The 14,594-nt window shown below is 40.3% G+C and overlaps 1 protein-coding gene across 1 annotated transcript; it reads right to left on the minus strand.

The window, feature by feature from the left end:
• Positions 1-7,222: 7,222 nt before the first annotated feature.
• Positions 7,223-12,542, minus strand: SUCNR1 (succinate receptor 1). The gene is made up of 2 exons (XM_026065162.1): positions 12,478-12,542; positions 7,223-10,038 (listed from the first exon to the last, which is right to left on the minus strand). Exons 1-2 carry the CDS (start codon positions 12,523-12,525, stop codon positions 9,052-9,054), a joined length of 1,035 nt encoding a protein of 344 aa, XP_025920947.1. The 5' UTR covers positions 12,526-12,542; the 3' UTR covers positions 7,223-9,051.
• Positions 12,543-14,594: the final 2,052 nt, after the last annotated feature.

The following is a 14,594-nucleotide window of genomic DNA, read 5'->3' on the forward strand; positions in this document are numbered from 1 at the left end:
AGTTGGTGCCATTAACTTTGATGGAAACAACCTCTATAGAATAATACATTCTTAGTCACACTTTATTTCATAAAAAAACCTCTCCATGTGTGACAAAAAGGAGAGAAAGTGATTACAGTTCTGTTAATATGGCTGGTAAGTAAATAAATTACTGCAAATGTACCCTGCAGAATTTCTTGGTTGATGTCAGCTCTTATTTTTCTTAAGCTGACAGAAAGGAAGTTATATCTGAGATCTAAATATAATCTATAATGAATATTCATGAACATTATTGATGTTACAATGAGAATGATTAAATGTGCTGATGAAGTAATGATAAATGCAGCTTTATGAATTTGTGACCAGGAGTATGTTAGTGAGAATGAAAGGATGAATTTGGTTCACTTTGATTTATTTAAAAGCATAAGAAAAAGCAAGAAAGCCATTCTTTTCTCTTCCAAGAACCTGATCCTCTGAAGCTCAGTGCTAAAATTAACCATTTTTACAACACAAATATAAATGCACACCTGCAAAAGAGCTTTTCATTAAAAACTACTTATGCTTCACAGCTTTCTGTGGCTTCTTTGTCAAACAGTAACAATGATCTATTATTTCTGGTGCACGCGTGCACGCCAAGCACCTCGCAGCCAAGGAAAGCCGTGGCTCCTGGGCTGAGGCATTTACAACTTGCAAGCTGGGCGAGGTGGCCCTCATCTCACTAGGTCTCACTGCAACACTGAAATCTAATGTTAGCATATTGGCTACTACAGGARTTTTTAAAATGGTTGTGATTAATCTTTAATGCACATAAAATTAATTTTATTGGGTTTTGATCTGGCTGTGCCACCAGTGCAGGCTTTGGTCACAACTGCTTATTGCAACTGTTGCCTATATTCAGTATAATGTGCTGTTTGAATTGGCAATGGTACTTACAAAGTTATAGGATACTAGTTTTAAAGGAAACTGAAAAACTTGCATTAGTGTGATTTAATGTTTTCAACGTTAATTACAGATCACTTTCACTATATGATTTCAGAAGGATCAAGTTAGGTTTTTTACTGAAAAAAAAACCCAAAACCAAAAAACCAACATGCTGTTTCCCATCCACTAAAAAGAATAATTAGGATTTTTGGTATTTATTACCAGGAAGATTAACTTTTCACAAAGTCATGCTATAAATGCAACATACATCTTCTCTGCAGCAAGAACTTCCCTTCCCATGTTGAAAAATACACTGGCACTAGGAATCCTTCAATTACCATATTTATCCCGCAGGTCTAGACAAACAAGATATGCTCTATCTACACAATGGGCTTAAAACAAATGCTCTTCAAGATGTTATCCAGTTATTTGCTCTGATTTTGTAGCTGCTTTACAGAGAAGCAAATTTACTGCACTGAAGAACAAGCTCATGCCCAGAAAACAGAGTTGCCTTGTACAGGGCAGGATCAGATTAAGAATAAAAAGATATTACATTTTAATAGCTGTTGAAACTACTGTGTCATTGGTGTGCACCAGCAAACTTCACATCCCTTCCTGCTCCAGGAGGTATTAATCAAATGAAACAAATAACCTTTTTAGATTCTCATATTTAAACAACTTTAACTCTTTTCCTTTCCATTCTAGACCCTCCTTTCATACCTTATAGCTCCCAGCAGGGCTGACAGTCTGTCCCTAAATTGGCAGCAAGACATTCTTGGCTCATATACGTTCAGGAATGAAGATTTTATGGCAAGAATGTCCTTCCAAATTCTGCTCCTGTTTAGGACACAAAAAAACAAGAACCAGCCAGATGTGCTACGCACCTGGAAAAATGTTTGTAAGAGTAAGCACATTGAACTATATGTTTATTATATCAGTAAGTGTGAGCACTTAAACTGTGTGTTTTAAGTGTGAGCTCTTGAACAAAAAGACACCATTTTTGTTGTCACTCTGGCCACAACAGAATTATTCTCTGCCACCCTATAATACTAAATTATAATCATATGAATTGAGCATGCTTAAGAACTGAATTAGCCTTTTAAGATATTATTCTAAAAATGTATCTAAAGACAAATAGGTTTGGTTTATTTGTTTATTTGTTTATACATACATAYATATATATATATATATATATATATATATCCGTAGGGGGGCACAGGCTTGGCCGGTTTGGGTGCAGCCTTGCTATGGCGGCCAAGCACTCTCCCACATTTTTAGTTCGGTATACTTCTACACAGAAACGTCCATAAAGTTAAAACTTCTTGTTCTTCTTTTCCAGGAGATTTTTCAAACTGATTTATGCCTCTCATCTCTCCTATTGTTTTGACTTCTAGCTCCTGGCAATTTCTGTTGGTTGTTCAAGTGAGCTACCTAACAGTACTAAGAAAAAAAGTGCTAAGGATGAACATTGCTGTGGAGGACATTGCTCTTTCCTTATAAGTTTATTATACACTTACTGCAGCGGCAACCTTCTCCAGCAACAGCCCTACAGACGTTCAGGGCAGGTGCGAAAGTCGACCTGGTCGAGGCGCCTCTCCGAGGCGGCTCCTTCCTCACCTGCGAGCTGACGCCCAGCCACGCGCTGGAAGTTACCAAACCCAGTGACGTCCTTACACCACCCTGCGGGCAGCTTCTGCTTCTCAGCCCGAGTTTCACAACTCGCCTGACTTCCCKCCCGCGGGAGGGTGGCCGTGAGCGGGGATGCCCGGGGGCACTGGCAGCCCCTCGGGGTCCCGGCCTGGGTATCGCCCACCTCGGCCGGAGCCCTCTGCTGCCACGCGTGTCCCCGTGCAGACCGTCGCCCGAGCGCGGGTGCTCCTGCGGGAGCAGCGCGGGTGCTGCCTGGCCGCGAGCGTACCTGCTGCCTCCCCCGCCGGGCACCGCGCTCCCTGAGCCGCTTCTCCGAGTCCCGATGCTGCGGCGGAGCCCTCGCGGAGAGCATCTGCGGGAAACAGCAAAATGACGGAAATGGGTATTGACAAACACCCGTGGACCAAAACCACCTTGCTCCCTGAAGCTGGATTCGCAGAACATCCAATATGTCATCGCCTCTCATTGAACTTGCACAGTAGCAGAATTCTAAGAAATGGAAAATGAAGAAAGACAACAAAATCTCCGCACGTAATAGCCACCAACCAGACCTAGGACCAAATGTGTAGATACAGAAGAAAAAACACCCTGAACCTTTGCAGGCTCTGGTTCCCTGTCCCTTTTTGCTTCTGTTCCCAAACTGTGACATGTCACAACGCAGTTATCGCCCTCACATGCATACTGTGAGCGTACATACATCAAAATCCTCAAGGTGCACAGAAATAGCAGTAACAGAAAAGCCAACAGCACGCTTATAATCACCTCTCTGTTCTCCATAAGTTCCATTTGCTACCTGAAAAAAACATAAAACCATAGTTACCAAATACAAACACAGCTACAGAACAAATATCATTACTGTAATAGCTCCTGCCATATGAAACAGGAATTCCCTGACAACAGGCCAACTGACCAGAGTCACGTCCATGTTCGTGTTTAGTCATGTGGCACATTGCATGAAGCACTACTAAAAATATTAAATTCAGTAAGGCAGATTTTTTTTCTGGTAGCATTTTTATAACTACATTGTTTATTACAATAAAATTATACAAAGTAAACCCATGAAATTCAGTATTTTTTCCCCTATGGATAAAAGTTATTTTTACTTATGACAAAATATATTAATGCTGATAGCAGCTTGGTGCTATATGAAGTATAGAAAGTTACCATAAGCTATCATTTCATATGATTTTTTTTTTATATATATATTCTCTTCCTGCAATTTAATTGCATAGGAACAAAAAAAAGAGCTTAACACCTGCTGTTCTAGTCCTATGCAAGTTAGAGCAGTTGCAATCCTTCAGAATTTTAACTAAACTGAATTAATAACCTGTTTTCTAGTTAGCAAGTGTCTGTTCTTTAAAATTTCACGTGTTGTTGATATGATCAGTACACATACTAGAGAAGTAATAGCATCACTATTACAAGAAACGTTTTATATAATTTACGGGAGTTTTATTAGACAATGATGTCAGGTGCTCAGAGGTATAGGCACCAGTTCCTGTAACACAGCACCTTCCCTGCGAGCAATACCTGTTGAGAAAAGGAGCRTGTGTTCACGGATGACCGTTCTTAGCTGGTTTCCCACCGCCGCCGGGGAACAGCTGTGCGGGAAACCCAAGGCTGGTGGGCTCCCAGGGAGGGATCCTTAGCGACTCCACAGCCACCAGCCCGGCGGCCCCATCCGCTGCAAGGGCCACAGCAAAACGAGCACCTGAACGTGCGGCCAGCGAGGCCTGTCCCTAGGCATCGCTTGCAGGCGGGTCGGGCCCCGGCGGCGGCGGCAACGCATGGGCAGCTCCTGCCGGCCGGGGACCAGCGGCAGCCAGCGGCGAGGGGCGTCCCGCCAGCCCGGCCCTGCCTGCCCCCTCCTCACCGCCACCCTCCCACCTGTTGCACCGCTCGGTCTTCTATGCTTAAAAGCCCCAAAAGCCAAGCTAGAAATTCCTTCCTGATTTTAAGCGAAGACTCCAGTGCAACCTCATTGACATTAGTGGAATGGCTGGCAACTTATACCGATAGCAAAATCTGGCCCTTTTTTCATAATTTTGTGACAGCCTTAAAGAGAGCGAGACCTGTCTAAAGAACGCGCACTCACGTCTCAGACCGCTGCGGCTTCCAGTTTATTCCCTGGAGACTCTCACGCTCACGCCACAGGCCGGAAGAAATTCAGGTGAGCATTAGGTGGGATCAGCTGCACCTCCGAAGCAAGCCTTTCCATACGACGTATCTCTGGAAGTGGAGAGAGAGATTTTCTAACATAATTAAAAATAGCGCGTGGCTAAGATTAGTACAAACCTAATTAAACTGATACTTTCAAACTACCGATGTGGACGCTCACAGGGGAGCAGCCTGTTCTAACCTGCTCTCCGCAGGAGCAACCGCTAGCTGGATCTGCGACGTGCAGGGCTACGTGACCCGAACGTTGCGCAAGCCGCTCTCCAGAAACCGGCAGTAAGCGGAGGCAGCGTCTTCTTCCCCCGCAGTAGGAAGTCTTCAATACAGAGGAAAAGCAAGTGCCTCATTGCACCCACCTTCTACTTCCTCTTCCGTGGTGGATCTCCGGATACCAAACTTGCATTTACACAACCAAGGATTAAAATCACAATAACGACCAGCACGTATGCCTACCTACCGGCGGGGAAAAACGGGATTGCTGCTCTCAGGACACTGCTGTGTGACATGAAGTTTCCAGCGGAGCAGACAGTCTCCTCAGCYGCCCCAGGGAGCAAGAGCGGTCTCTTCTCTAGCGAGGCAGAAGGGTGCATACTCAACGAATAATCACACAAATTTCTGCACTCTAAAGGAGTTTCATTCGGTAGCCACAGGAAATGACACCCTCAAAGCCAGACATCCGCTGGTGCTAGTTTCTCCCCAGTGTCTTGCCAATGAGCTGCGTAGGTCACCAAGAAAATACTGCATGTGGTAACTGAACCAAATGTGGTATTCCACAATTAATATTTATCATTATTACACTCGTTTCACTAATAACTCTGCTAGGTGACCTGTGACCAGCAGGTGCAATTGTGTTGTTGAAGAAAATGCATTTCATTTGGTTTAGTAGATTCCTACATTAGACATGGTATATGAATTCAGGTTAAATAGGAAGTAGTTTTGTACTGGAAATTCAAAATTCCTCCTTTCAAATTTTTTCTCAAGCCCAAAATGAATGAAGGTAGCGAAAGTACATATAGATTGCCAGAAAGAAGAGCTGATAACCAAAATTACTAATGTGAAAAAAAAGTTTAAACACAAACAGTATGTCCAGGCACAGTATAGATGTCCTTTCCACTTCTGTTATAGGGTTATATATTTTTTTACACAACTAAACCCTCCCTTTCTGCACCATACAAGCCCACTCACAAGAAAAGAAGCCATTGGAGCCAATATGGAAAAGCCCCAAATAGCTAGTTTTTCAAAATAAACATATCTGTGAAAAACCTTGTTGTGCAAGTGTTGTAGATAGAGAAGCTATTAAATTACAGCCCCAACATTCAAAGAGAAACTTCTCAGGTTCTGCCTCAGCATCTGCAGATGGACCGTCTTTGGCCGCAACGCTAGTACATATTGCAAATAAATAGGTTTCAAATTGTCAGTTTTGGCACAAAATCGCAAGTCTTACCCTGGTTTGCTTCCACGTAAGCTGAAGCAGTGATTTCCACCACAAAAGCCACATATCTGTCAGCGACAAGTGTCAAAGGTGAGTCTACGAAAAGGTGTTCCAGCCCAATGTATATTACTGCATGTTGTTTTCCCCAGAAACAGTTATTGGGCTGAGCATGTATTATGCCATATTTCACACTCAAGTGAATAATTGCCTCTTAGTGTTATGTACAATGGTCCCTGAAAAAACAGGAAATATTTATAATGGAAATTCAAGCACAGCCTTATCTGTCTCAGGTCATGCTGCCATATTATACATGACGGATCTTTTTTCCACTACTGACAAAGTGATTTAGAGATTTATGTGCAAAGATTTGTTATAAAGCAAATAAGTGAAGAAAATAATGATTTATGCACATTTCCAGCATGCGCACCTTATTCAGTTCCAGTCAAAACTCTTGTTAACAACTCATCATATACCCGTATTCCAGTGCAAATAGTAAAAAACAAGGCAGTAGCCAACTAGATCACCATTAGTCGTGACGCTGAAAACCTCGCACCCTCAGCATTTGAGTACGGAGGTTGGGGCCTTTACTCACAAACACACCGGTGCAGGGAGGCCTGATGTCGCTGATGAGCACAAGCAAACTCGCTGCACTGCCAGGGAACAGACGAGCTTCCATCTCAGACACCTGGGCTCACCGTGAATTATCTTCTTTCACTGTAGGAACCACTTTTCTTCGGAGGGTGATACTCACGAAAGCTGTGATTTTTGCTGAACCACGTTTGTATGAGCTGAGCGCCTGGCCTGAAATACTCACAGAAGAAAGCAACTACTTTTTTTCCCCTCAGATTTAGCCAATGGTTACTTTTGCTCACAGATTTTAGGATTATACTATTTACTGGAAAAATGCAGATGTAATGTGTTATTGGACATTAAAGAAAAATGCATATAAAACATAATACTCAATAAAAAGGAGGCTTTTTTTTAAACAGGTTGCAGTTTATTAACAGTATATTATTAAATTATCAATGAAACATTTACAAGAACTTCAGAAGAACACACCAGAAATCACAAATAAAATTAACTCTACCGATACAATAACCTGAGACACCTTTCTCCATTTCTCAAAGAACAGCAAGTGTCATATACATAGGAAATGCCCCCTTTGCCTGTGGTTCCTTCGGTGCCTGGTGGGCGTCCCGGCCAATGGAGTAACGCTGCCGGCCCTCGCTCCGGCACTGTCGGCCCCTGCCCTCTCTAACCTCCACGCGTCTTTCCCAAGCCCCAGCAACTTATCAGCAGGAGTCCTCACAACTGCCATACAGCAAAACCCCTCCTTCTCCCTTCAAATACGCTGCGTTCTGGGATGCTCTTTCATACTGAAACCAGGAAAGGCAATAAACCAAGCCACGCAATGCTACCCAGCGCGCATCCAACAAAGTAAATACATCGATGCAACATGAACATGTGCAACCTAATGCATTTTCACATTATACACAGACAAAGCGTGTTGATTTTCCTCYGATACTTTTTTTATTGCCATTGATTTCACATAGTTTTTCTATACCCTGATTGCATCAGTCTTTTTAGTATCTGTTTTCTCTGCAGTAAGTTTTCCATAATGTTTAAAAGCATTTACTTTTCCCCTCTAATTCTCTCTAACCAGTATTGGCTGTAGTCTGAAAAGTAAACACTGTATAAGCTGTCCCTTATCGCTTGATAGATCTTTTCACCCTCTGCATTTGAAGTCAGGTCCACTAATTGAAAAATAAGTTTCTACTGGTTTTATTACTACCAGTTGCAATGATTTTGCAGGGATATTAGGCAGAAAACTGGCCCCCGTTTAGCTTCTCTTTTATTATTGTGACTGTTAATGAAGTATGAGGTCCATACTCTGCTTCCAGTTATAAATTCTGTTCTCACCTATAGATAATGTAATCCCATTAATTATATGAGTAATTGCATTATATGACTAAGAAGCAGTAATTAAGGGCTGAATAGAACATGTATAATCATGTAACTGGAAAGGTAAGTAGAGCTACACTTTGATTTTACAGCCAGATTCAGCCTGAAAAAGTAAAAACAAAATCTATTCGTTTAGTTCTTTACTAAGAACTGCCTTTATAAATCACTAGGACAAGTAAGCAAGCCAATACTGGCATTTCTGCAGTCATTTTTCAAAGTGTAAAGGAACCCGTCTGTAAACATACATACACCCCTTGGCTCTCTCAGTGCTTGCATGTAATGCCTTTAAGACCAGCTGCTGAATTTTACAGCTTTCTAATCTCTTTGCTACCATTACAGATAAAAATGGCAACCTAACCACTATCTCCTTTCTGGCAGTCATGACAAAAGACTCCATCTAACTCTTTGCATAACCACCTTTTTTGCCTCATGGTAGATGCCAACCCATCAAATAACTATAAATGTAAATTGGCTCAACTATATAGTTTGCACAGTTTGCACAGTTTGCAAAGAGGACAAAGGAGTCACTTACAGAAAGAAGACGCAGCACAGATCCCAGGAGCATGTTGGATATGTGACCTAGTGCCGCTGCCCATTTTAGCCAAGCCTAAGTCCAGTCCACTGTCAACTTATGGATCACAAAGAAACCATCTGGGAGCAACACATTTTTGCTCTAAGAAATACCATGATGATATTTTATTTACAAAATTAATAGACCATAGTGTATTCTGCTACAGGAGTACTGTGTCCTCTGTACTACTGTCAGTTAATACCGCTTCTGCTGAAACCAAGAATAGTTTTGCTGGAATGAAATTGGTAGCAGGAGGTACAATAAGGTAACAAGCACATTTAGAGGAACACAATCAGCTTACGCACAATCTATAACCTAAATGAAGCTATCTAAAAAAATGGAACTGAACACTGGTAAAAGTTCATCCTAAGCTCGTTTCTTTTTCCGTTCCTTGTCTCCCAGCATCAGAGTTCTCCTTATTAGTTCTTTTTCTGTTCAAGAACTGCCTTATCTTTGCCATCAGCATCTCTCTGAAGTGGTCACCCATTAAGAAATAAAAAACAGGATTAATGGCACTATTCAAAAATGCAATGGGTCTCGTGATGATATAAACGGCACTGATGATGTTCTGTGTGCACACAGATACATTCAAGGCTGGTATTTGGGAAGCAAGTCGGACATTGCGCATTATGTGATATGGAGTAAACAGTAACGAGAAGATAACCACCGCTAGGATGACTAAAGAAAGAGGTTTCTCAAGTGTCAGGAAAGAACTGTGTTGCTCACTCCTGTTCTTCAGAAATACAACCATCCTTACGTAGAAGAAGCACATGACACAGAGAGGGATAAGGAACCCAAAGAGAGTCAGAAACATGCTGTAGATGATGCTTTCTGCTGGGTCTCCAGAACTTGCATAATCAAGACACTTGCTCTCATTGGTAGCTGCTCTCAGGAAATGCATCAGTGGCAACAGTTCCAATACAACCCAGATCCATATGGCAACGGACACTATAACAGCAGTTTTTCTTTTCTGTAGAAAATGTTCTCTGAAAGGATATTTCATGAGCAGGTATCGGTCAATACTGATAAAGGTAAGGAAAAGGATGCTGGTGTACAGGTTTGCATGCAACAGGAATCTGTTGCTCTGGCAGAAGACCCCCTCTGCCCATTGACTAGAGTAGCTTTTCACAAGTAGTGGAAGAGTACACAGAAATAAAAAATCTGATAGTGATAAATTAAACAGGTAGATGTTGCCACTTTTCCAGTTTTTCAAGCAGAAAATATAGCCGAACACAACAATGGTATTTCCAGTGAGGCCTAAAATGAATTCAAGGCTATACATGGTGGAAAGATAATACTTTTCTAGGAAACTGCCCATCAGCAAACAGTCGCCTGTCTCATTCACAGCCTGGAAAGTTAAAAAGAATAAAAATAAACAACAACAAAAGAAAAAAAAMCCCAAAAGATCATTGCATTGTTATTTTATATCATTGCAGTAATAGGTGAATATAGTATGCTCTTTCCTTCCAGCTCACATGAGTAGACACTTGAGCTCAAATAATCTGTGCACACAAGACTTCTACTTTCAGCTACGGAAAAGTTACTAAAAAAGATGAAATCTGGTGTGAGCAAAAAAAAAWGGGTAAGGACTTTGAGATAAGTACATGAACTAAAAGCATCATGCGTAACATGTAAACTGCCACTTAGTCTGGCTCAACACTGTAACAAGAGGGTGGGAAAGTGAAACCTGTCTGTGACTAATTCATCACAGCCCTCTTTGGAAGTCATCTGCCTTTGTATTACACATTTTCAGTCCATGTTTTACTCATTACTAAGGCAGAAGTCCATGTTCAAGATTAATATGGGATTAAGTCATTAGTAGCAATATGGCTATGTTCTGAAGATGTTTCTCAGAATTCTTTAAAAAGTTAGGAGACAATGTTTTTATTAAATTGAAACATTAATTATGCACTTTGTGTATTTCTATTAGTAACTCTTTATCAGAATTGCACAGAAAAACATCATGAAGACGGAGCATGTATCCTGTACATTACTATTAATATTGTCTAAGGAATTCTGAGCCATTCCTGTGGAAACAGGCTATTTCTGTATATGCAATTTTATAACTCTTTTCTCACAGTTTTCTACAAAAAGCCCTTTTAAGAATGGAAGGTCTTTTATGACTGAAGAGTCATGGTTGATCCAAAAGATACTGTAGTCAATGGGGAAATACTAATGAAATACAGCAAAGTTCTGAATAAAACTCTTTCAAGAAAAAATTCACAAACTCTCATATATTTTTGTAATTAACAATCTATGAAGTGAAAACCAGAATTACATTCAACACTGTATATGATTTATTCAATCACAGTAATAAATTATGCTAAAATAATAAATAGCCAATAAATTATGGTAAAACCATTGTACAATAATGTGCCCAACGTCCTATTCCACTAAATGCTACATGATTCCACTAAATGCTACAAGAATGAGAGGCTGYGCTGCTGTGAAAAGTCTTCAGTATAGCAAATGCATGTCTATTTGGCAGCCAAAGTATAAGCAAGGGAGATGCTATATTAAGGAAACTTAAGAAGTTTCAAAATTCTGTCTATTGAGTATTTGGCAAAGTTTATTTTCTGTTTCATTTCATCATAGAAGGCTCTTAGGAACTTTTTATTAAAACTCCAGGGAGGGCTGCCCCAGCACATTTCAGTCACCCCTCCTTCACCATTATTTAATTTTCTTTTGGCTCCAAACAATTGTTCTTCCTTTTTCCTTGGAAGTACAGATTATTTCATTCAGGTTTTTTCTTCAAAAAGTTTCTCTGAAAGAATATGTTACACAGGAAACACACTCATTCAGATTTCACAAGGCAAGCTGAGTATTTATCCATTTACTCAATGAAGTCYGCGTATTTTAAGGCACAAAATACAGACATTTCTAGGAAGCTGCACCGACTGTGAGTCTGCTTGAGGAGAAATTTGTCTTTCTTTCTACAGTTTGGTGAGAGAAATGCTTTCAAGCAATAGGGAAAGAAACAGAATAGGATCTCAAGTGTTTGCTCTTCTTCCTCTTTGTGCAAACACACATACACCTACCTTGAAGGGTCATTACAATATAAATTTTAGTGAGAGCCTTTTATTAAAATATTGGAAAAACATAACTAGAAAGTAGGGGGAAACTAAATGACAGAAAGGTAGAATATAGATTAAAATTGAAATTGAGCTGAGCTCCAAAAGAAGAGTAATGTGATTTACAAAATCTGCTTAAGAGAGGGTCTCTAAAGACCATGTAATTATTTTAAATATTTTCAAAGTTGTTAGAATTTGTTAACTTTCTGAATATATGCATATCTGATAGCAAAGTACTGTATTTCATTTTAAAGGTAGATCATGAGAATAAAGTACAACATGTAGCAAGTTCATAAGGTTACACAGAACAAATATCTACACTTACGCTGTGTACCCTTAGAAACAAAAATTATACAGACGTGTTCTCACTATGATCAGAATAACCTCATATCATGCTTTTAGCTTAACCCTGGCTAGTCAGACTCTTGAGAAGAAACTCAAAACTTTAGGAAGATTTTAATTAGAAAGACCATTGCATCATCATTAGCATTTTAAATACAAATAAGAGTTTAAAAATATATTGTATTGACAGATACATTGATGGGTAGTTGTTATAAAAAGACTGATTAATCACTTTTAAAATAAGTAGTCAAGGTAAAACAATTTAAGAATTTGTTCAGAAGTCTTCTCACTAGTAGGAACAGCACAGTCTCCCTTAGAAGCTAAAGCACAAGAGACTCCGGCAGATTAGAGACCCGCTCACCCACATCACTTACCATCCTGAGGGTTGGCTGCTGTCCCCTGATGGGCACTTGCTTGACCATGACTCAGTGAAAACTTATAGATCACTGGAGTGCAGCTTAACATAGCTGTTTTAACCTAATTTGCATATAACTGAATCATTACTGAGTCGATGCAAAGGAACAATTTGTTTGGCCGAGCAGTACCGAGGGGCAGTGTTAGTGTGAGGAAAGTGTTGCAAAATTTACGTTGAGCCAGGCAGAGAAGCAAACACACACTTCCTCTTTGCAGAGCCCTGTCAGAAGCACCCGCACGCCGTTCGGGAGGAAGGCTTACCAGGTCTCCTTCACGCTTATTTAGCAGATTTACCTTTGAGGGGCTGCAGAATGCTGAAAGCATCTGTAGGAAATTTGGCTTTGATACAACGATTCTGAATGAAATACTCCTAACTGGAAGAACTGCGGTATCTCGTACTGAATCACAGAATCAGGAGTCAAGAGATTCCCGCTTCTCCCTCTAGCCGGCACCTCTCTGTGAACCAGTTACCCTGTGCACGCTTCAGACCAAAATAAAGGGAAGGACTCCTGCTTCCTGGAGGCGTTCAGAGGGAGACTTCACTGATGTTTATAACACATTTTGAGAGATTCAGACAGGCTTTTTGAAGGACGAATTGTGGTGTCTTGTGTCCTGATTAAATTCAGTTTTCCAGACAACAACAGAACAGTCTCTCCTTTTACAGTTAGAAATCAACACAACAGATGCAACATATCAATGAAATTTTACAGTTAGCAAACCAGTTAAAACAAGATATTTTAGGGAAACACTTAGCATTTATATAGTAATACATTTGAACACATTCAAAGCTTGTTGTTTTATTCTTCATTGCTCTGTAGTATTATTATGTTTTCAAAATTGTGAATGAATGCTGCTAATGCAAAGTGGTTCTGCTGCATTGCAACTAATACACTGGAACTAGTTTATATCAGCACAAAAATTGTTTCTTGGTTTCAAACTATGCATTAGCATTTTTACCTGTGGGTTTTAATGTATTTTTACATGCAGACCAACATCTCAACCATTCAGCAGCTCCAGGGTCCCCCCTAGAAGAAGGTTAGGTTTCAGTTTCCTGAGGCAGGGCATACTCAGCTTGGGTATCCTGGGTGAAAATGTTAATCATTGTATGAAAAAGTGAGAGCACTACAATGTTTTTTTATACGTAAAAGTTAGCAGGAGAAAGGTCTCAGCTGTGTTTTGTGTGGAATGTGATTCTTTAACTGTGCAGCTGACGTGCTGTAAGATGCTTCCTAGTCTGGGATTTTCACTAGCACAGAGCAGGTTTGTATCTAGGAGAGATTTTTAAAAAATCCTACACTGCGAAACATAAGCTTTTGTATACTTTCATTTAACTTTTATTGCTATGCATAAGTCTAAATGAAGTTTCAAGCCCAAAAGCTGCTGCTGTGTGTCCTGTAAATATACATTAATGACTGAAGACAAAAGAACAGTCTTGCTTTCCTTGCTCTTGCAAAAAGTATAGCTGATTTAAGCCTGCTACATAAAAAATACTTCACTCTGTATGAAGGCTGTAGTTTGCATTTACAGTTGATAGGTCTACTTTTCAAGAAAAATAAAATTGCAGCACTTGGGGGTTGGGAAGGAGACCCATTAATCTACATTTCAGCAAAAAAAATCAAAAACCACTTTATTCACCAGTTGATGGCGACTTTCTCAGAATCGCTGAGGGAGATCAAATCAGCTAATATCCCATACTGACCAGACGGTCATGCATTTGTAACACATGTACATATACTGAGATCTAATTGCTTCATCTGATTCCAGCAAAAATAGGACGTTCATGCAGTATTTAGATTGTGTCAGCACCTGGGGAACACAGGCACTGCCCCTGCCGCTGTCCACTAGGTAACCGCTCCCAGCAAAACAAGAAATACTTTAAAAAGCAGAATAAAAATTTTGTTTAGATCTCCACCCACTGATCTTCGTAAGTCATCTATCTCAGGAGGCAGAATAAAAAATAAATAAAAATCAAAGTTCCAATATTTTAAGTAGGTCTCAGAAACCTCCTCTGATGATTTAGCCCTTTGTACACCATACATGAGGGGAAGACCATCCTCACAGGCAAAAGAGGAAGCCC

This window comes from Apteryx rowi, unplaced genomic scaffold (assembly GCF_003343035.1).
Source record: "Apteryx rowi isolate R43461 unplaced genomic scaffold, aptRow1 scaffold_224, whole genome shotgun sequence".
Lineage (NCBI taxonomy): Eukaryota > Metazoa > Chordata > Aves > Apterygiformes > Apterygidae > Apteryx > Apteryx rowi.

Excerpts from the sequence above, each read along its gene's own strand:
- SUCNR1 (XM_026065162.1), bottom strand. The coding sequence starts at position 12,525 with ATGGTCAAGCAAGTGCCCATCAGGGGACAGCAGCCAACCCTCAGGATG. Across the intron at positions 10,039-12,477 it reads AGCAGCCAACCCTCAGGATG|GCTGTGAATGAGACAGGCGA; the intron begins GTAAGTGATGTG and ends TTAACTTTCCAG.